The 22,191-nt window shown below is 38.0% G+C and overlaps 2 protein-coding genes and 2 long non-coding RNA genes across 5 annotated transcripts; 3 read left to right on the top strand and 1 right to left on the bottom strand.

The window, feature by feature from the left end:
* The first annotated feature begins 988 nt into the window (after positions 1-988).
* On the top strand, positions 989-12,428 carry LOC117989912 (putative odorant-binding protein A10). The gene is made up of 3 exons (XM_034977308.2): positions 989-1,190; positions 9,600-9,777; positions 10,855-12,428. Exons 1-3 carry the CDS (start codon positions 1,185-1,187, stop codon positions 10,992-10,994), a joined length of 324 nt encoding a protein of 107 aa, XP_034833199.1. The 5' UTR covers positions 989-1,184; the 3' UTR covers positions 10,995-12,428.
* Positions 12,429-12,695: 267 nt separating this feature from the next.
* Positions 12,696-16,067, top strand: LOC117990244 (uncharacterized). The gene is made up of 2 exons (XM_034977706.2): positions 12,696-13,323; positions 15,346-16,067. Exons 1-2 carry the CDS (start codon positions 12,883-12,885, stop codon positions 15,982-15,984), a joined length of 1,080 nt encoding a protein of 359 aa, XP_034833597.2. The 5' UTR covers positions 12,696-12,882; the 3' UTR covers positions 15,985-16,067.
* LOC138403469 (uncharacterized) lies at positions 14,635-16,199 on the bottom strand. Its single transcript, XR_011237732.1, has 2 exons — positions 16,061-16,199; positions 14,635-15,318 (listed from the first exon to the last, which is right to left on the bottom strand). It is a non-coding gene; the product is annotated as an uncharacterized lncRNA (long non-coding RNA).
* Positions 16,200-18,352: 2,153 nt separating this feature from the next.
* LOC138403466 (uncharacterized) lies at positions 18,353-19,980 on the top strand. 2 transcript variants are annotated; one of them, XR_011237728.1, is made up of 3 exons: positions 18,353-19,075; positions 19,324-19,406; positions 19,515-19,980. It is a non-coding gene; the product is annotated as an uncharacterized lncRNA (long non-coding RNA). The 2 variants fall into 2 exon arrangements; XR_011237729.1 differs by lacking the exon at positions 19,515-19,980 and having other exon boundaries at positions 18,353-18,830; positions 18,955-19,075; positions 19,324-19,466.
* The last annotated feature ends 2,211 nt before the right edge of the window (positions 19,981-22,191 follow it).

The raw sequence follows: 22,191 nt of genomic DNA, 5'->3' as shown, positions 1-22,191 counted from the left end.
GAAGTAACCACAAATTCACACTTTTCAGATTTTTCCCCTAATGTCTGCTATAAGACCTACCTACCTGCCAAATGTCACGATTCTAGCAACGGGAAGTACCCTGTAGGTTTTTTGATAGACAGACAGACAACAAAGTGATCATATAAGGGCTCCGTTTTTCCTTTTGAGGTACGGAACCCTAAAAAGTAGCTCTGACTCTGCTATTTGATTATATTATTTAAGCTAGGATTACACAGACGTGGTGTCATCCTATCTTACAGGACTGGGCCGGGACAGTTTTAGATGCGAGGCACCATATTGGCGCACTCGCCCCCAGCACTCATATTTGCAATATTTTTACCTCCCCATACGTATTTGATTTTTTTTTAAATTACCAACCATGGTACTTAGTATAGGAAGTTGTTAACAACTCGCACCGCTCTTAGTTCTTTAAATACTTGACAGAAAAGTATAATCAAAGTTTCCGCCAGTTTGTCCGACCGCCTACGATTAGTGTGAAACGAGTTGGCGAGCAACGACAAGCGAGTGTAGTTGGGATAGTTTTGTCGCTGAGCTATGAGCTAGTGTGCGAGTACGAGGAGCCAGTAATCGCCAATGGAGAGAGTTTCCGCTGGCAGTGTGCACAGAAACTTGCCAAAAATTAACCCCCTTGTATTGCAACAAAAATTTGCAAGTGACAAGAACCACTATGCTGCTCCATTTAATATCCTTCTACGTAAACGCCTCCCATCTTAGGCCACATCACTTTCCATCAGGTGTGATTGTGGTCAAGCGTTTGCCTATAAGTTAATTAAAAAATAAAAAATCTTATAAGTAGGTACGCGCGCTGGACGTAAAATATAATACATACACATTAACATCACAGTCTTTGATACTCATACTATAGAACCTGTAGAGCGTGCAAAACAAATAGTGAAATCCAGGCTTTACCCATTATATTGTCACGTAACGAATGCATAGTAAGTACCTAAATATCGAAGTCGGCAAAGGTGGGGTGGACCGTGGAGTTAAGTAAGTTGTTACGGCATAACGACGCCGTGCGACCGACTTGCCTCTTGAGCATTCTCTCTGTTCATTTGAAACTAACGTGTCTGTCGTGCGCTCCCGTGAAACAGTTTAGAAATCATAACAAATCGGAATCCGGGTCATTTGATACGAAAGTAAAAGTGTTATAAGGAATAACGATGAAGGTAAGCGCACGAGTTGGGATTTTTGTTTTACGTTTGATGCGTTTTCCTGTTTGTGACTCGTTTCGAGCTTTCGATATGTTTCGATGCAGACTGCTTAACTCGAAGGGCATAATTTTGTTCAATATCGAGTGTTTTTTGTAACCACTTTTGATATTTTTTTAAAGTAGTAAGGTAAGTGCTGACTTTTAAGTACAATTTTTGAGTGAAGTAATGAATTTGGCTCTGCTTGTGGTGGTCCTATACCTATTTCGCCAACTAGGTACCTTCTCTATATTTTAATCGAAAAATTACCCTCAGTAAAATGCTCAAAATAATAGGCACCTAAGTAGAGAGGTAGTTAGGTATTACTTACTAGAGATCAAGGATAAAAAAACTGGTTCAAAGATTTAATTTTATTGGGTAAGTGAGGTTTATTGCAATATGCACCTATATGTAGGTATCACCTAGATATTTATATCCCGCGTAATGAGCCATTATAGAAAGCAGAGAAATTTAATATTAATTCAGTAAAACACTAAAAATTAATTTACATATATACCTACCCAGTTATTTAATCGCCAATCACCAATCACAAGGTAACAAAAATGTACTCACATTCTATAAGTTTAATAAATAAATAAATAAAAATTCCAACAAGTTTCTGATCAACTTATTCAGGAAGAAACTCGTATTTCATTTCGTGAAATCATTTTTTTGCTGCTTTATTATATTGTTATAGTTTTTCGCACGTAAAATGTTTTTTGTTGAATTAACAGTTTCATAAAAATGTTCATTAGATTTATCGGAAAATTCGTGTTCACGTCTCATACTAAAGACATCAACGGGTTCCCTAAAAGTTATTATTTACGAATTTATATGTACCTTAGATAGACAGTTTCAAAGTTTCAAACCACCAAAGTAGGTAGCTTATATAAATCAGATTGTGTATTTCTTTGTACTCTATGTAGTTAATAAAATACTTAACATCGTAAATTGCCATCATCGTTTAAAGCTATATATAAATACATATAAATAAATAAATATAAATAAATGTTTTATTTGCAAAATGCTAGTAAGTATAATATGCGACAGGTTGAGATGGCAATCGGGGAAGGAACGCCCTGCACACCCGTACATCCCCCGTGCTAACCCGGTGCGGGTGAGTGCGGGTAACGTGCTGGTGTGCGGGGCGTCCCTCTGTCTCATACCCCGATTGCCATCTCGACCTGTCGCGGACTATACAGGGTGTAGCCAGAACGCTGGCAAAAACGAAGACAGGTAGTAGTGATGATTACTGATATGATACCACAAAAAAAACGTGAAAAAATACAAAAAAACAATCCTATATTCTGTAAAAGTTCAAGATAATATTATATTGAAAAGAAAACATCTGACTGACGGTAGAGGTCAACGAACGTTGCGTAAGTAGGCCACTCGGAGTCAATGCCGCGTCGTAGGTGGGGCCATAGACCCGAGTTTTGCACGCTATACATTTCGGGTTTGAAAAATACTAAATCACTGAAACTACAAAATGAGCTAAATGGTTATTGGTATTGGATTGTGTTTAGGTAGTATAACAACAACGGTAAGTTTTTGCTGGCGTTCTGGTTACACCATGTATAAAATGGGTACCTACTTTAAATTGCTTAAAAAGTTATAGAGATGCGACGTGCCCAAGATCGAACTCTAGTCTAGGAGGCCGACGTCTGTGACCACTAGGCTATCACCGCTCTTTTTCCTACACATCTACATACATACGAACTTGTATTGTAAATCTAAGAAAAATAAATACCATTGAATATTATTTCTCTCATGTAGTCAACTAGGTAAAGGACAATAGTTGAGTTCAATTAAAATAAACAATTAAATTTACTTGAACTTGCCGGCAGGTAATTATCCTCATTTTTGGGTTTCGTCTTTATTGTATACAGTACCTACTTAACTATGCTCTTTTGTGTTACATGGCCATGCTGTCATGTCATACTTCGCGGCTTATGGCGGAAAAAAACAATGAAAATCATTATATGATTGAGATGATACGCGAATGTACCTAAACTTACCTACTTAGTAGGTAAATCGTCTTATATACTTAGGCAGTTGTGTGACATTTTTTACACCTATAATATTACTGTAGTATGCGACAGGTCGAGTTGGCATTCAGGGTAGGGGGCGTCCACAAATTACGTGAGATGTTTCATGTTTAAGGGGGGGAAGGGGTCGAGTCAAATCTCATCTAATCTTACGTTGGAGAGAGGGGGGTCTCGGCAAATATCACGCAATTTTTTTTCTGATTGAAACAAAATATACTATTTTGGTCCATTTAATCCAGATTTTACATTCTTAAGATTTAATCTTAAGCGTAATCGTAATACGATTAAGATCGATCATTCACTAATTCGTTCGAAAGAAAATAATTTCATTCAAGTATCCAACGCGTTTACGTAAGAAACCCACATTTTGAGAAATCTCACGTGAGATTGGGGGATGGGGGAGGGGGTTGAATAAAATCTCACGACATCTCACCAGCGGGGGAGGGAGGGACAGAAAATTCAAAAAACACCTTAAGTAATTTATGGATGTCCCCGTATGAGGCGGAGGGACGCCCCGCACACCCGCACGTCACCCGCTCTCGCCCTCTAAGGGTTAGGCGCGGGGCTGTGCGGATGTGCGGGGCGTTCGCACCCTACTTCTTTCCTTTCGCGACTTCATCCGCGTAAGTTTCGGATTTTCAAAAACTGTGGGGTATCTTTGATTTTTCGGGATAAAAGTGGCCTTTGAACTATGAATAGTGTCTCAAGTCTGAGCAAAGTTAAAGTGCTCTATAAATCTCAGCCTAAGTTTCGGGCAAAGCACTTCAGTGTATGGGTACAATCTGATCAAATAGGCTATTGAAGTGTAGGTTTTTATTTCAATGGGGCTTTGTTCAGTCTTCAGAAGTAAATAAGTTCACATCGCGGTTTGGAAATAATGCAAACAATAAGTTCATAATGTTAATAAGGTTTACCCATGAGAGAAAAATTGTTGCATAAGTATTGGAGTCGTGAAATGTTTCTTAATCTTTGAATACTTAGCTAAAATCTAAGCAACAATAGAACCATAACTTTATTACCTATCGTGAGTCGGTCAGGGGTTCGATCCCGGGCACGCACAACTTTTCGGAGTTGTGTGCGCAGAATCAATAAAAATTAAATAAAAACCAAACAAAAGTTAGGAATGTGAAATTTCGGTATATTATTTATACTGAATTTAAACAGCAAAGATAGTAGACATCATATACAGTTAAGAATTATTAATTTCTACTAGGCCTTCTATGGCAGAGTCTACTACGTTGGTTACTCTGCTTCTTCAAAAGATCTCCTTGATTCCGATTTGATCACATAGAGACACCGAGAGTGTCTCACAGAGAGTGGCATTACCACTTTTGCTTCACCATTTGCTAAACTATGTTGGTTACTCTGATCTTCATCCCTGAAATAATCAATATATTACATACCTGAAAAAAGCTTCCATGCCAATTTATATAATGACAATTTCTGTACATAGGGTGTGCCATAGTATAATGGATATTTTTATCAATAATAATAAACTTATACATATAAAAAGACTAAGTCCTAGGACACACTAAACCACTGGGTTAGGTTCCTTTTATGATGTAGGTACACAGATTTTTGGAAACTCCACCCCTCGCTGATTTTTAAAACTCGCGCGAAGCCGGGGTGGGTCAGCTAGTAGCTGCTATAGTAGGTACATACTGGAAGTATGTGATAGCTTAGTGGTTAAGACGTCTGCCTCCTATTCAGGAGGTCGGGGATTCGATTCTGGGCACACACCTAAACCTTTCAGAGTTATGTGCTTTTTAAGCAATTAAATATCACTTGCTTTAACGGTGAAGGAAAACATCGTGAGGAAACCTGCATGCCTGAGAGTTCTCCATATCCGCACATGGCCAGCGTGGTAGACTATGGGCAAACCCTTCTCATTCTGAGAGGAGACCCGTGCTCTGTAGTGAGCCGGCGATGGGTTGATCATGATGATGATGTAATAGAATAATGTGCCACGAGCTAAGGACACCTGTGACATACGTACAAACAAACTGACAGACAGACCGATAGCAGAATGACATTAATAAAGCTCCATTCTTAGCTGTAGCTTCCAGTAGCTTTAGCTGTGCGATGATACAGCTAAGCAGTTAGTCAGACAGCTTTTCTTTTTATATATAATTAGAAGATAATATGCTAATTAGTTTCACGTTATTAACTTACTTTTGCATAATTATTTTCCTTTCCCTTTGGGATGCAGGAAACTAAGTACTTAGTGAGTACTTCCCAAGCATTGAGGTTTGAGTGCATCGGTTACCTCAGACTTCGGCTAAAGGTGGGTTGGGACATTTTATTTAAAATAGATGCCCCCATTGGGCGCTGGTATGTTCCCGTTGCATAAACATGCAGAGCTGCCAGGATCTACAACAAATATTAGTAAATTTTCATGTTAAATTATTAATTTCAATATTTTCCTAACTCCTCAATATAGGTACTAAATTGCAGATTTTTATTTTTATTTGTTACTAGATGGTGGATTTAGGTTTTTAACTAATCCCGTGGGAACTCTTTGATGTTCCGAGATAAAGAGTAGCCTATGTTCTTCCCCGCGATGTGCAAGCTAACTCTGTACCAAATTTCACCAAAATCAATCATCTAATCAATGTTAGTATGAAAGTATGGATTTTGTACCCCAGAAAGTTGTAACAATAAAGAGAAAAAGACAGTAAAAGTGGACAGGGAAGCTCTTATTTCTATTAGAGATTTTGACCAGTGACGCTTGGCAGTGTGAGAGGTTGTAAACAGAGTAGAATAGGTACAACAAAAAGTACCTATTCTAAGTAGGTAGGTAAAGGTCAGTAATTTTCTGTTTTGTTGGTTGTTATGAATGTGATAGGTACATAATTGAAGGCAAAAGCTAATCATTATCTTACAAAAGATCATAAGTAAGTATATTAAATAAATACTTACCTACTAATTATTTAGTAGGTAAGTACCTACTTAGTCACATCGTAGCAAAGATCATATCAAAAGGGAGCCACGATCCTCAAAATTGAGGGAGCGACGCAGGAAGGAAGACCTACTTAGTACTTACCTATTTATTAAGCTATGACATGGTTTTGACTAGGACTAGAGTTAAGTAGTAGGTACATGAGACTTACTTTTAGTTCATTACGAACAGCTGTCGAACGGCTTGGAGGTGAGGCTTGAGTTCTTCCAATAATTGCTCAGACAAAAGTTCACAATGAACTCTTCTCTGGCAGCTCCATTGTGTCATATCGCGCAGCCTGCGCCTGTGTATCTGTAGCGCGTTTTGTAATTTGTTGGCGCTGCTCCTCGTCTTGCCCCATCAAAACTTCACGACCCATATTTTGATTAGATTCCTAGGTATTATCTACAACATTAACATAACCACAAAATATAAATAATAATTGAACTCACAACACTGAATTATCATATTTATTACCTATTTACTACTCATAGGTACCTAAGTATTACTTTTTTAATAGGTATTTACTAATAATTTTCATCAATTATTAACAAAAAACGGGCTGAATTGAGTCTATTTGAAATTAATAATCCTTCGAAATTAAAACATCTCTACATTTCGTTGAGATTGCTAAAAATTTATTACCTCTATAAAACGGACGCATTATAGTGGAGAGTCGCAAAACACTGGTCCCGACTAGTTGTTAAAACGATCATTGCCACCTAATAAAGTTTCCAATTGCAAACTGTCATTTTTGCTTAGTGAATAGAGTTTTAAAAACTATCGATACGAAAACATTACGTGAAAAAGCATTTCCGGTTTCTTTTCCATACCATTAATGGCTATGATCAAGAGTCATTGTCTATGACGTCATCTTCGTTAAAAACTGACGTTAGCGAATAGAAAATTTGAGTTTGACATGTAATTATTAGAAATTTTCACGAAATTAGTGTGCCACTGAGATACAGCATAACCCTGCGGTCTTTAACTATAAGTACCTACCCATGCAAAAATCATCCCGATCCTTTGCTCCTTGCGACCCAGTTTTACTAGGTAAATATACTTAGATCGTAAAACTGTGGTTGCGACGTGATTGATGGACAAAAAACAAACATTTTCGCATTGATAATATCTATGGGTAATTGGGTAGGTAGGAGTTATAGCACACGGGCATGATGTCCATTTTTTTTTCTAGAATATTAGCCATATTAAATGACTAATATTCCCCTATCCTCTCCAATTAAGCGTCAGGCTTGTGCTAGGAGTAGGTACGACAATAGTGCAACGGGCGGGATTTGAACCGTCGACCTTTTGGTTTTCAGTCCACTCCTAAGTATACCGGTTAAGCTATTGAGGCTCAAATTTAATGAACATATTATTGTATATGTTATTGTATTGTATAAAATAATATAACGTAGCAGCACGACAATGCCACGGAATAAATGATCTTAAAATTAAATAAATTTAAAATCATTAATCCATCAATCAATTTTTGTAGTCGGATAAGTAGTTTCAGAGATTACCTCATACATCGAAACTTACAAACTTTAGGAACCTCTTTATAATATTGGTGTACAGCATAATATAGTAACAGAGACATAATCATGTCGATAAAGGCTTTATCTCTTTATTTCTCATGTTCCCATTTCAAAGTAGCGACTGTACACAAGGCTGAGACGAATCGGCCAGCCTCTTCATCTTACAAGGTGTTTCTATAGATTTGCAGACTATAAGTAAATAATAATAAAATATGTATTCAAATGACACACATATCTTAGTTATCGAGTATGTATAATACTTATGTATGTTACTTACTATCTGACCCGGCGAACTTCGTACCGCCTTCTTTAATTATTTTTTAATACTTTAATTTTTCTCTCCGTAAGAACCATCCCCGTACTTCAAGGAATATTATGAAAAAAGAATTAGCAAAATCGGTTCAGCTGTTCTCGAGATTTGCGATCAGCAACACATTCAGCGATTCATTTTTATATATTATAGAGATTTACCTACTTACTCGTATCTGTTCGAGAATTATTGGGCGATCTTTATTCTAACGCCTAGCTACCTAGTCAGCTACTATTGTAGATAAATCCACTTTTTAACCGACTTCAAAACAGGGGGAGGTTCTCAAATCGTCGGAATCTTTTTTTTTATTTAGATAATTATCTAAATATGAGGAGATTAATTAGCTTTCATCATGATCAATCCATCGTCGGCTCTCTACCGAGAATGGGTTGACGATTCTCCTCTCTGAATGAGGACACCATTACGGAGAACTCTCAGATGGCTTGTCTTGCAAAATTAAAATGTGCGTGCGCAGGATCGTTAAACCAATAAAAACAAAACCACAGAATATGTAATTGACAAAACTGTGTCAATCATCCATACTACTTAATATTATAAATGGGAAAGTGTGTCTGTCTGTCTGTCTGCTAGCTTTTCACGGCCCAACGGTTTAACCGATTTTGATGAAATTTGGTACAGAGGTAGCTTACAGCCCGGGGAAGGACATAGGCTACATTTTATGCCGGAAAATCAAAGAGTTCCCACAGGATTTTAAAAAAACTTCGTCCACGCGGACGAAGTCGCGGGCATTGGCTAGTACTTAATAAGTTCGGTGCTTGGGATAGCTGAGGGACTTATTCCGTTTATCCACCCTAAAACAGCCATCCTAAGGTAAATCACAAATCAATGAAAGTCACTGGGATACGCTTGAATCATCAGCTGTGGTAAGTGCTACACTCATACGCATGAATCGTGATTATAATCAAAGGCTTGTAAAATAACACTGACACCACCTGATACGTGCTCAGGAATTTAATTATTTATTAAGCAATTCGCGTAGTCAGACGACAATGACGAATGGCGAGTGTAGGTATATTACTTGTATTGAAAAGTTGGGTTTGCCCGTCGCCCTTGTTTGGGTCAATCATTCCGGTTACACCTCGCACTCTTGTGTCCCAGTTTCATTGGCCCCGCACCCTCCAACATAATTCCCAACATAGCCTTATATAGCTTGTACCTGATGGAATTTCCTATCATCCCCTATCAAATCTCTTTAGGGTCGATTTGACAGCGAATCGAAGTTGGTAAAATTCTAAAAAAATATTTATCCTAGCTATAAATTATTTGCAAAGATGCGCCTGTGACTCGCACTTGGCCGGTTTTTTAGTCCGGGGTGGATACGGCAGGATCCAGAGTGGACAGGCACACGTTAAAATGGATGGATGGTTAGCCAATATCTATGGCCTAAAAGCCTAAGCTTGATGAGTCAGTGAGTCCCTACAGGTATGGCACCCAGAGCCTTCGACCACTATGCCACGGGTCACTTACTGCCCACTTCAGTAAGGAATTTTATTTTTATACGTACCTAGTGATATGTGTTTTTTTTTATTCCAGGTTATCTACATGTTAGTATTGTGCACGCTAGCGGCTGCATACGCGGCAGAGACACCGAGGCCTCCGGTGTCAGACACTGCTCTAGAAGATGCTCTCAATGACAAGAGGTTCATACAGAGACAACTTAAATGCGCCCTCGGAGAGGCGCCGTGTGATCCTATTGGAAAGCGCTTAAAGAGTACGTTTATTTTGTTGTATACTAAAATAGGTAGGTATAGGAGGCGCTTGACTGCAGACACACCAAATAGTAGGTCTGTGATGATGCAGCCTACCTTATTAGATGCCTATTCACTCTTTTGAAGGTCTCTTTTTAGAAGTCATATTATGTCATGAGCATTCTCGCACATCCGCACAGCCTCCGCGCTAATCTGGTGCGGGCGAGCGCAAGTGACATGCGGGTGTTCGGGCGTCCCCCGCTACATACCCCGATTGCCATCTCAACCTGTGGCGATCTGCGACATTTTCCAAACAAGTTTAAACTCACAGTCAAGGTAATGAGCGGTTATGACAAAAAAACAGACAATCGAAAGCCGCTACTGTAGGTAATTTGTTCAAGCGTTTTTATACTCATTGGCTACACCAATTTATAGTGTCACAACTTTGTGCGATGGCGTAACTCGCAGATTTCTACTTAAATTCAATTTAGAGCTTAAAATTGAGTACCTATCTACTTAGATAGGTACCGCTGTTAGATACATAATGGCTCAAGGAACTATGCTAAACTTATTCGCCAGCGAGACAGGAGTGGTCTGTGGAGAAGCCAGATAGGGACACGTGAGGGGTGCAACGGATCGACGTAACTTTTGCATGGATATAGTTAAAGACTGAAGAGTGACACAGGCTACTTTTATCCCGGAAAATCAAAGAGTTCCCACGGGCTTTTAAAAATCTACATCCACGCGAACGAAGTCGCGGGCATGACTTAGTTATTAATATATCACTGAGGTAGTTTAAATTGTTTGGTTCGTTTGGGTCTTTGGGTCTCCTTTTGATGTCCAACGTGGACATCAAAAGGAGACCCAAATCAGTTGGACATCAGCCTCCAAATTAACACGATAGCAAGGATGGGATGGAAAAAATACTTGATAGCAAAATGAATGGGATGTAAAAATTTACCTACGAATAAAAATGTTGTCATTTTATACTGTCCTGTTCAAATGACCGCCATTTTTAATTCTGGTTATCTAGCTACTTAGATGTAATAATAAATAAATAAATAAATAATGTTAATTTTTATTTTACTTTTTATTTTCAGCTCTCGCCCCACTGGTACTCCGAGGTGCGTGCCCCCAATGCTCCCCACAAGAGACACGACAGATCCAACGCACGCTGTCGTACGTCCAGCGAAACTTCCCGCAACAGTGGGCGAAGATCGTACGACAATATTCCGGTTAACATCGTATGAATACCTACTACCTAGATGTTGGACTATATAAATAAATTATGATAAACTAGTTTAGGGCAAAACATCTCAATCTTAGGCTAAGATCTATAGAGGCTTAGGCACGGTTGGGGAACTTCTAACAGAACGTCGAGGCTTCGACGTCACTGGCAGGCGTCAAATGTTAGTACATTTGACGCTAGGTAGGTATTTTTCTTTGATTTCACGTCATCATAGGCTAATATTTGACACATTGTTGATTCAGGATCAAACCGAGAGTTCCCTCACCCAGCTCAGCTCAGACTTAAGTTTCAGTTAAAATGAGACGGATTTATGCCAGCTATATAACGCTCTCCCGTTTTAACAGTGTCTTAAGTCTAAGCAAAGTCAAAGTACGATCTATATAATATCTCAGCGTTATATCACAGCATTATATCACTGGCATAAACCTTTCTCGTTTTAACTGAAACTTGAGTCTGAGCAAAGTCAAAGTACCGAGACGCTTTATAGATCTCAGGCTCAGGGGGTCAGATAGTCAATAAATATCGTGAACATTATGATAACGTTCAGGCTTTGACATAGATCACCTACCCATGAAGCAAAGCAAATACCTATAAATAAATAAATAGTTTGCTTGCGCCTGACTGTTTGCGCACAGAGTGTTGTAAAATGTAAATCTGTGGCATGCATTCACGAACAAGTCGATTCCGATAAACCTGCATCAATCATTATTACAATCTCAATTGTTGTGATTGGCTGAATTTATGGTAATCAATAGTGAGTGAGTGTCAACCAATCAATGCGATGCCATTGTACTTAGCTGTCATTCTACCGCAATCGAGCTCCGTTCGTGATATCCACTATCTAAAGGTACTAATAAAAACGCGAAAGTGTGTTCGTCTGTCTGTCTGGTAGCTTTTCACAGCCCAACAGTTTAACCGATTCGATGAAATTTGATATAGAGTAACAGTTAAGTTGGATGCAGAGTTTTAAACCCGTAATGTATAGCGTGCAAAACGCGGTGTCAATGCGCCCCGCCTACGACACAGCATTGCCCATGGCTATGCATTGCCCCCGCGGCACCATAATATCTACTCGTGTGACCAAACTACCCAACGTTCTTTGACGTCTAGCTACTCTAGTCTCAGATCAGTCAGATGTTTTATTGTGCAATACATTGCGAACATTTAAAAGTACAGATTTTTAATATATTTTTTCGCGTTTTTTGTAAGTAGGTAGTATTTATAAGTAATCATCAGTAGTAACTAGTATCACCTGTCTTCTTTTTTTCTACTTAACTATATCCTGTACCTATAATATCATTTGTAAATATTTTAAAGTAAGAATAAAGATTAATATTATTGGTACCTACCGTACCGTACATAGTTGTAGGATCAGTCTAAAAATGTATTAACTTTTGAACTTAATATACCTACTTTACTTACCTATTTATTTTTTTAGTGCAATTTTGTTAAATTAATTACCTATTTTAACGGCAGTACATTTCTTTTTATGTGCTACCTATGACTTATTAAAAGCCTAAAATAAAAGTGCCTTTCCTTTACGTCACTGTTTTTTGGTATTAATTTAAATTTTCCTAAATTTGAAAAAAGTCTCACTTAAGAGAAGAGCGCAAACCGTTTTTAAAGTTCTGGTTCTTCAGAAAAAAGGAACCCCTATAGGATCACTTCGTTATCTGTATTATGGTGGCCATATACGCAACGAGAAATCGTTACGATCGGACTGTACAGTTCGAACGGTAACAATAAATCGCTACATGTATGTTATAAAACTGTACAGTTTCGACCGATTTTTTAAGACTGTGCAGTCGAACGGAACAATACAAAAATTTCAATTGATTAATCGGAATCGGAAGAACTGTGCCGACTGATCGTAACGTGTATGCGCTCGTTCAGTTTTCGTGTTCAGTTTTGTCGTCAGTCGCAGTTCGGGTGGACGTGCGCACGCGTCATGGCGTCTCAAACTAATCGCGAATGGCTAGAAGAGTTTATTGAATTATATCGCAGTGAACCTTGTCTTTGGAATACTAAAGGCAAAGAGTATCACAATCGTGAATTAAAACGTTCGGCGTACACTAAGCTGATTGAAAAATTAAAAATAATAGACCCTAGTGCCGACAAAGATGCTGTTGTAAAAAAAATAAACAACATTCGCTCTACATACAAAAAAGAGCGTAAGAAGATCGCTGATTCGAAGAAATCAGGAGCAGGAACCCAAGAAGTATATAAACCAAAACTATGGTATTACTCTATGTTGCTGTTTTTGGACGACCAAGTTGAACCCAGACATTCATGCTCAAATATGGAATCAACAGACAACGAGGTAAGTTATTTGCGTGATTATTAAACAGACTGTTCCAATAAGGTCGGCTTTTCTTATGATTTTTTTTATATTTTCTTCTATAGTTTTTAGCCCTGTGGTGCCAGCAGAGTAGAATAGCACTAAATTTAATATGGTAATGTGAATATATGATAAGCAAATCCACCATACTGAGACATGCTCTATACTTAGTTATTTATATTATTACATGAATTCTTCCTTCTTTCACGTTGTACAGTCCGATGCAAACTTTATGTCCCGCGGAAGTTAGCTGCGAGTGAAGTGGAGCACCCCAGTACCAACTCCTTCCATTTGATCGGATCCAAAGGCGGGCTGTTCGACTTGTGGACGATCCCAAACTAACCGCCTCGTTGGAAAGCCTGGAGCACCGCAGAGACGTTAGCTCTCTATGCGTGTTCTATCGCCTGTATAATGGGGAGTGCTCTGAAGAGCTTTTTGACCTCATTCCACCCTCTTTTTTCTACAACCGCACCGCGCGCCACCGTAAGGAATTTCACCCTCACCATCTGGGTGTCTGGTGCACTTCGACCGTCCGCTGCGCCAGATCCTTCTTTCCACGCACGTGCAAACTGTGGAACCATCTCCCATCGGCGGTGTTCCCACTAGATTATAACATGGGGTTATTCAAGGGGCGGACCAACAAATTCCTAAAAGGCCGGCAACGCATCGGCGGCTCCTCTGGTGCTGCAAATGTTCATGGGCGGCGGTAATCACTTAACATCAGGTGACCCGCCTGCTCGCTTGCTCGCTATATCTATTAAAAAAAAAATAGTTTGCGCTGGTACAATCAACTAAAGAATGATTTGGCTACTTTTGACATTTTTTTTGAAAGTATGTAATGATAAAAATAGGAAGTTCTATTATCGGCGGGGGACGCACGGGGTAACGCCCCGCCTCCGCATTCCTCTCGCGCCCCGCTGATACCTAATATTGTACTCTGCGCATGGACACGCACGAAGTTCGCGAGGACATAAAGTTTGAATCGTACTGTAGCAGTCACTGCTAACTGTGCTGCTAAGCAGTGTACTATGGTAGCAGTCTCGAAAAAAATACGTACCTACATATTAATACTTAGTGAATTAACGTGTAGGTATTTAAATAAAACTAAGCAACTTTTTTTATTAAATGTTTTATTCTTAAAGCTTCTGTTTAAGCATAGAATAGTTAACGTATAAAATTATTTTCCCACGGAACGCTGCCTTCACTTGCAAAGTATTCCATGTACTCTTCTCTGACTTTTTTTGCTGCAATTGAGGTATTACCAAGATTTCTTCTTTGTAAATTAACTATGGCTGAATCCAGTGTATCATATCCTTGGGTTATTGACCCTTCATCAACATTTTCTACGTCGAAGCATTCTCGTTGACAGTAAGAACTTTCTGACGTCTTCATTAAAAAATTATGTAAAGCACAACTGGCCATCACGACAGACTCTATTCTCTTCGGATCAATACTAATTTTTGTGTGAAAAATTCTAAATCGAGATGCTAAGATCCCAAACGCATTTTCGACAATGCGCCTTGCTCGTGATACACGGTAATTTAGAATTCTGGTTTTATTTGTGGTTAAGTCTGCTTGCCTAAATGGTTTAATTAAATCTGTTCTAAGTGGAAATGCATCATCAGCCACAAACACATAAGGCAACTTTCTAGTGCTATTTGCGACAACTGTGTCGGTTGGAATACACAACAGATTATTATCAAGTTTTTGAAAAAACATAGTGTTTTTGAGTACTCCACCATCTGAAATTCTTCCATTGGTTCCAAAATCACATAAAATAAATCGATAATTTCCATCAACGATTGCGAATAATACCATGCTATGATGGTTTTTATAGTTGAAATACTCTGAGCCACATCCAGCTGGAAGAAAAATTGCTATGTGTTTACCATCCATTGCGCCTAAACAATGCGGAAAATTCCATCTCTTTTCAAACACTTTGGCCACATCCTTCCATTCTTCTTCCGAGCGTGGGAACTGTAAAAAAATTAATTGTTCTTTCAGGAAATTGAAAGTGAAGCACAGTCATCTCTGGCCGCCCAGTCAACTTCACAGTCATCTCCAGCCGCCCAGTCAACTTCAGAGTCATCTCCAGCCGCCCAGTCAACCTCACAGTCACCTACAGCCACACAGTCAACTCCAGAGACTCGTTCGATTGCAAACACATCATTTAATAGGAGTTGTTCAAAAAGGAATGCAAATGAAATCCTAACTACTGAAGTTTTACAGTCTGTTCAAAACCATTTCAAAAGGCCAGCAATTAGTAATGATCGATTTGATATTTTTGGAGCAAACGTTGCAGCTAAGCTGAGAGACCTCACAAAACATCAACGTATATTGGCCGAAAAAATAATTAACGAAACATTATTTCTGGCAGAGATGGAAAATTTGACTATTTCACACCAAGTGACTGATTCAACCAGTGTGCGTTTCACTAATTATAGTTACAATGTTCCCAGCCCCGTTTCACATACTCCCAGCCCTGATTTAAACATTCCTAGCCCTTATCAGAATTCAAATTTTGAAATCCAAACTCATTTAGGTTCCCAGTCAATTCTGCAAACTTCTCAACAAGTTCAATCCCAACAAATACAAAATTCAGCGGCTGCTTATTTAACTACTTTTGATATTAATACAAATTAATAAACCGTCATTATTATGATAAGTACAAATTAATAAACATTATATTCTAAGTAATTAGTAGTTTTTTATTTCTTACCTTAAAATATTCTTTGCGGAGAACCTTATATATTGCTTCACAGGTTTCCGGTATTATGCGACCCAAGGCTTGAGATGAAATAATACTAGAGAATTTCAAATCTTCATAATTTCTTCCTGTTGATAAAAACCTCAAAGTAGCTACAAGCCTGTCATGGGGTGGAATAGCATTTCTCATAATAGTGTCTTGCTTCTCGATAATTGGTGCTACCATATTCAGTAGATGTAAGTACGTATCATGATCCATTCTTAAAAAATTATGCCAGTCTTTTGGAAACATCTTTAATTCCGCCAACAAATTGACATGAGAATGAACTCTTCTTTTCATTAGCCATTCTTTGCACCAGATGCTACGATTTTTCCGCTTCACTTTTTTTTCCTTCAGGGCGAATATTAATCCAACAACTGCTAAAACGTCGTCCGTCGAAGCCATCGCTGACACGTGTGCGTCGGCACCGTTTATTGTACCGTCTGATCGTAACGATTTCTCGTAGCGTATATAGCTTGTATGCCATGTACGATAAACTGTACCGCTCGAACTGTACAGTCTGATTGCAACGATTTCTCGTAGTGTATATGGTCACCATTATGTTACATACTTATGTGTCTGTCAAGATTCGTCAAGAGAGGGACTCAAGGGAATCAAAACCTATAGTCTGTGCCTATCTTAGATGAATGATTACCTGGATGGATACTAAGCTCCAAATGCGTGTCAATTCATTTATGTGTGCGTGCGTCATCTTGTCACTGTGTGCACCCATCTACGGTTGGGACGACGAATTTTTTAAGGATATCGATATTACAGCTAAATTAATTCCCTATGTTCAGATGACGGAACACTTTCATTAAAAAACAGTAAATCTCATCGAATATTTTTTATTTATAAATGCGAAAGTGTGTTGTCCTTCCTTCACGCCCTAACTAAACAACCAATCGACTTGATTTTTGGCATAGATATATTTGAAAGGACGGAGAAGTAACAAAGGAAAGGTACTAATCCTCGCGGACGAAGTCGCGGGCATCAGCTAGTACTTAGTATAAAAGGAAACACATTTTAATTAATTCAAATCAATTTATTGAGTAAAAAGGAGATAGGCAAACAGTTTGTTGGTTCTACTTCCCACCGCTTCAAATGTAGGTAGATAAGAAATGTGACTCGTTTTAGGATCGTCTTTATACGTGAAACAAATCAGATCTAAGTTGAGATCAGCTGGCATATTATAGCTGCTCGATACTCTCTAGGATAGGATTTCCACACGCCACGGTCTTGCGCCAACACCATCCGACTCCCTGCGACTCTCTTTACAATCTGTAAAAAAAAACAATAAAATTAAAAAGCTATAAGACTCACGATGAACTACAGTGGCCCTGGTAAGTTCTATTTTCCTTATTACTGTCCAAAAGTAGATGCATTTGACATGCAAAACTCCTTATGATCGTCATGGAATTTTTTGCATTTTTAACAAAAAAATTAAAAAAATACTGTAAAACATAAGAAGTAATTTACTTCCTCAAAACTGCAAATTAATAGTTGGTCTCTTTTTCTTTAACTATAGTCAAATCAAGAAAATTGCAATGTGCTACTTATCTAGTAGTAGACACCTACCGGCTACCTACATACAATTTGAAAGTGCTTAGTACATACTGGTTGATAGTACCTAACTATTTAGGATATCCTTCAAATGTACTGGTACTGCTTCTAATTCTAATTTCTTTATTTTAAACCAAAAATATTGTTAACAGGATTTTCGAAATGTTTTGAACATAGGGGAGATTATTTATTTGGCTCCCAGTTTTTTCGTTTTATGGCCCTGATTATTTAGAAATGTGTGGCATTTCTAATTTCAGGACATTTTGGAAATCTACAAAAGTATGCAAATATTATTAAAACGATAAATTTGATTTTATCGATAAAGTATGTACACACATCACTACAAATGAGGCCTAAAAGAATGCATTAAATAAATATTAAATTACGCTATGAAACGTGATTTTGTTACTTTGTCACGAGATGATTACACTTATAATATGCAAATCTTTAATTTTCAGCGATTTTCGGAGTAAAAATCGCGGTTGGTAGCGATGAAATAATTATTAAAGACTAACCCGTGAAAATACAATTCTGGAACTTTTACGCCTCCTTTCGTAGATCTGGATGCACAAAATACAGCTTCACACATTTTTTTTCCACTTTTTAGTGAAACTTTGACCCTGATTTATCTGATTTTTAAATATTTGGTAAAAATGTTGCATCAAACCCCAATGTTTTGTCTGCTTAAGGGGGCATCCAGGGGGTGGCAACTTTGTATGGGGCCACTGCAGACTTTTTTATGGAATCATTTAGAATGAAACAAAGAAATTCTTTGTCTCATTCTAGACTTCAAAGTCAGAGACAAAGTTTCAAACTATAAACAACTGGCAACTATCTACTCTATGGTACGTTTGTTTTTAGGTTGTTGGTTTAAATATGAAAGTTTTCTTTCCCAACAGTTGTGATAAATTTGTATATTTTTAGTTGTATTTCATGTGGTTTAGTGTTTTTGCTTCTATTTTTCTCTCCCTGTTAGCTTGAAGAAACTCGCAGCAGTGTGATTGAGACTAGAGAAAAATAAGGACAGTGACTTATTGTTTGTGACTCTTTTCGTTTGTAAGATTAAATTTATCATGTCTGATAAATATAGAAAGCGTGTTAAGTGCTGTGCATTGGCTTTCGACCCAACACTTACTATCCACTCTTTACCAAGAGCCGGAAAGGCATCTAATTATGCAAGGTAAATATTGTCGTGTCCCTTAAGTACCAGCTGTTCTTTTTGTCTACAAACCGGCTAAAGAAGTCAGAAACGCTGGTGTTTTTGATATTTTGGTTTATTATATAGTATTATTATAATGTTTCAGGCTTCGAATTTGGGCAGAATATTGTTTTGCCAATGTAACTGAGTAGGTGTTGAAAAGCTTGCACACCAGCAGTGTGCCTGGCTCACCAGCAGAAACATTGCAACAACATTCAATTTCAGTGGTATGTACCTAGTAACTATACATTTCTATTGCAATTTGTAAAAAATTCTCAGAAAAACATCAATTGTTCATTTTGCCTTATTTTAGAACCTGTCCTAATGTGCCTATCTTGTCTCTGCCAGCAGACACATCACAGCAACATTTAATTCAAGTGGTACATAATATAGATTTCTATTGCAATATGTACCTACTTAATACATTCTCAGTAGAGAAACCAATATATTGATTGTGTATTTTGCCTTATTCCAGGAACAGTCAGTGTGGCTTCCGCAACCCACTAGGTACCAAATGTGCCTATCTTATCTCGGCCACCAGATACATCACAGTGGTATGTAATAAGATACATCACAGTGGTATGTTATATAATGTTTCTATTGCAATTTTTTATAAATCATCAGTTAAAAAAATGTAATAATTTTGTGTATTTTGCCTTATTTCAGGACCAGTCTGTGCTTCCACAAACCACTACCAAAATAATATGCCTATATGCCTATCTTGGTTCTGTTCATTATTTTATTTATGATATATTGAATAAGTAGTTCTTGCTATGTAACATTCCCTAGTTTGAAAAACATTTCAGTATTAGATCTTTAATAATAATGAATCTGTTTAAAAGATAATAATTCTATTAAGATTTATTACTGTAATCCAACTTTGGTTTAACTTTAACCTGTTTTTGTAATTTCTTCATTATGTATGCTGTGGATTATGACATAGTTGTAATAAAACACTTTAAAAGTACATTTTTTTTACTTCATCTAATAGCTTAGAAAAAAAATAAGTAAAAACATAACTTAAATCTTTGTATGGTTTTCACAGTATAATATAAAAATTTATTTCTAAAAATTATAGCATTTTAAAAAGTTTTTACTTGTTTTATTCCAGTTTTGTTATGGCCGCTTTCCAATCGCCATAAATAATAATCTTTAACTGTGGAATAAACTCCTCGGTTAAAGATTATTTGGCGATTGAAATGCGGGCCTAATATGGAAAAAAAAAAATACGGGGTTCGTAATTTCGCGCCAAAAGTTTAATTCTATGGAATCACTAATAGATGGCGTGACGGTGCATAGTCTGCACTTTATTTGTATGTAGTTGGGCTTCTTCTCCTGGAGTAAATGTGTTCTGTGGGGGCATCTGTCAACTATACTGGTCACTATTTTCACCGATAGAGCGACGTTGCCAGACTTATATGAGCTATTGCTTTTACACGAATGGAGGTTCCCTGAAAAAGACGGAGATAACAATACCTCTTTGACACATAGATGTACAAGAGCGGCAACACGTTATGGTTACCTCTATGTATACTATCTCTATGGTGCCTATAGTTCTATTTCGGTGACATAGAATCATGAATTAATTTGGCAGATAGCAACAATGTCTTGTGGCACAAGTAAAGGCAAAAATCCGAAACCATAATATATTTATAATTAATGAATTTGTGATTACAAGTTAGGTAACTAGCAACTAGGTATAGTCCGCGACAGGTCGAGATGGCAATCGGGCTGTGAGGGGACGTCCCGCACTCACCCGCACCAGGACCCGCACGAATGGAACTTATTAGTAGATAGCGGAGCAAGTATTATTTATTATTATAAAACCAATATTCACATAACCTACGTACAAAATTAAATTATCTACCCAAAAAAAATTACAATAGCTACATATTCTACCTATCTGCCCATTACGAGAGATAAATTGCACTTACTTTAACTATTAGCGACGCATTTTATTAATCAATTTCGTGACCGCCGTGTAGTCGCCGTCGTCGTCAGGGATAGTTTGGTCATCAGGTCCGGAGGTTTGGAGTCTTCGCCTCTTCTTTACTGCATCTTAATGGGCCGGGAAAACCCTGGACTCCTCGAACTGGGCCGGGAATACCCTGGACACCTCCTAGTTGTGGCCGGGATAACCCTGGACGCACGATGATGCTGGGCCGATCAATGAAGCTTGAGATGTCTTCTGTTCATTAGGGATTCATTTTTGGGCTTATTTCTTGACATTAGTGTTTCTTGATTTTTAATACAGGACGTGGAATTATTTTCTTCTTTTTGTTCTAGTTGAGTCTTTAATCTTGATATTCTTTTAAAAATTTTGTAGTCTTCTTCTTGATCGGTGCCCAGCCGGTGCACGCACTTAGATTAGGCATGCACCGACTGGCATGGGTCGCCATGAGATATGTTGTGGCCGTATGGTAATAATTAAATGCGGCAACGGTGAAAGATGTTTATTGAGAGCCGGCTTATGATCTACTCTCGCTTATGGACTAACAATAACAATAAATAAATCTTACATACTATTGTTTAAATCTTATTGCTTAACTACCTAACCTACATAATTTTGCATCACCTCTCTTTCAATCCGATGTGCGGGCAACCTACTTTGATATATTGAGGAGTTGCATTTTTATGTTACAGCTAATATGAACATGCTACGTTTAAACTGTCAATTCGTACATATTACAGTAGCGCGAGGGGCTGTGCGGGCGTTCCCTCCCCGATTGGCATTACAACCTGTCGCGTACTATACTAGATATCACAAAAAAAATTAAAACGGTTATTTCTTGTATAATGGTATAGAACGGAACCCTTCGTTTGCGCGTCCGACTCGCACTTAACCGGTTTATTGATTGACAGAAAAAGTTAAATATTCTTTGGTGCATTTTGCTTACGTTTCTTTCCCATTTCTGTCCACTTTCTGTTTCACAAGCCCGTTTCGGCGCGAATATCCGTGACGAATAGCGCCTTGCAATAATAAACGACCAATGCGAGGGGCCTTACGAGGGGCAGATTTAATCTGCCAGATTTATTATCGTATCAGCCACAAGCAAAGAGTATATAACTATGGTATAATTATAATCACTACATTTTCACAAGCATAGGCCGCAATACTATCTCTATGCCGCAGCAAGAATCAATCAAAGAATGTATAGGTGCCACAGACCAGTAGGTGCCTAAAAAAATATATTTAGGCACCACTCGCCACTTGTTCTGAGCTCGCCTCTTTTTTTTTTTTTTTGTTCTTCTGGCTTTACACAGATTAGCCAATGTCAGGTTTGTTATTTATTAAAGTTTAAAGTGAGCTCGCCTCTTAACATTTGTCACAGAGAAGTATATT

The sequence above is a fragment of the Maniola hyperantus genome, chromosome 17 (assembly GCF_902806685.2).
Source record: "Maniola hyperantus chromosome 17, iAphHyp1.2, whole genome shotgun sequence".
NCBI lineage: Eukaryota > Metazoa > Arthropoda > Insecta > Lepidoptera > Nymphalidae > Maniola > Maniola hyperantus.
The sequence above is the reverse complement of the archived record's forward strand: the minus strand, read 5'-3'. Positions and strand labels throughout refer to the sequence as shown.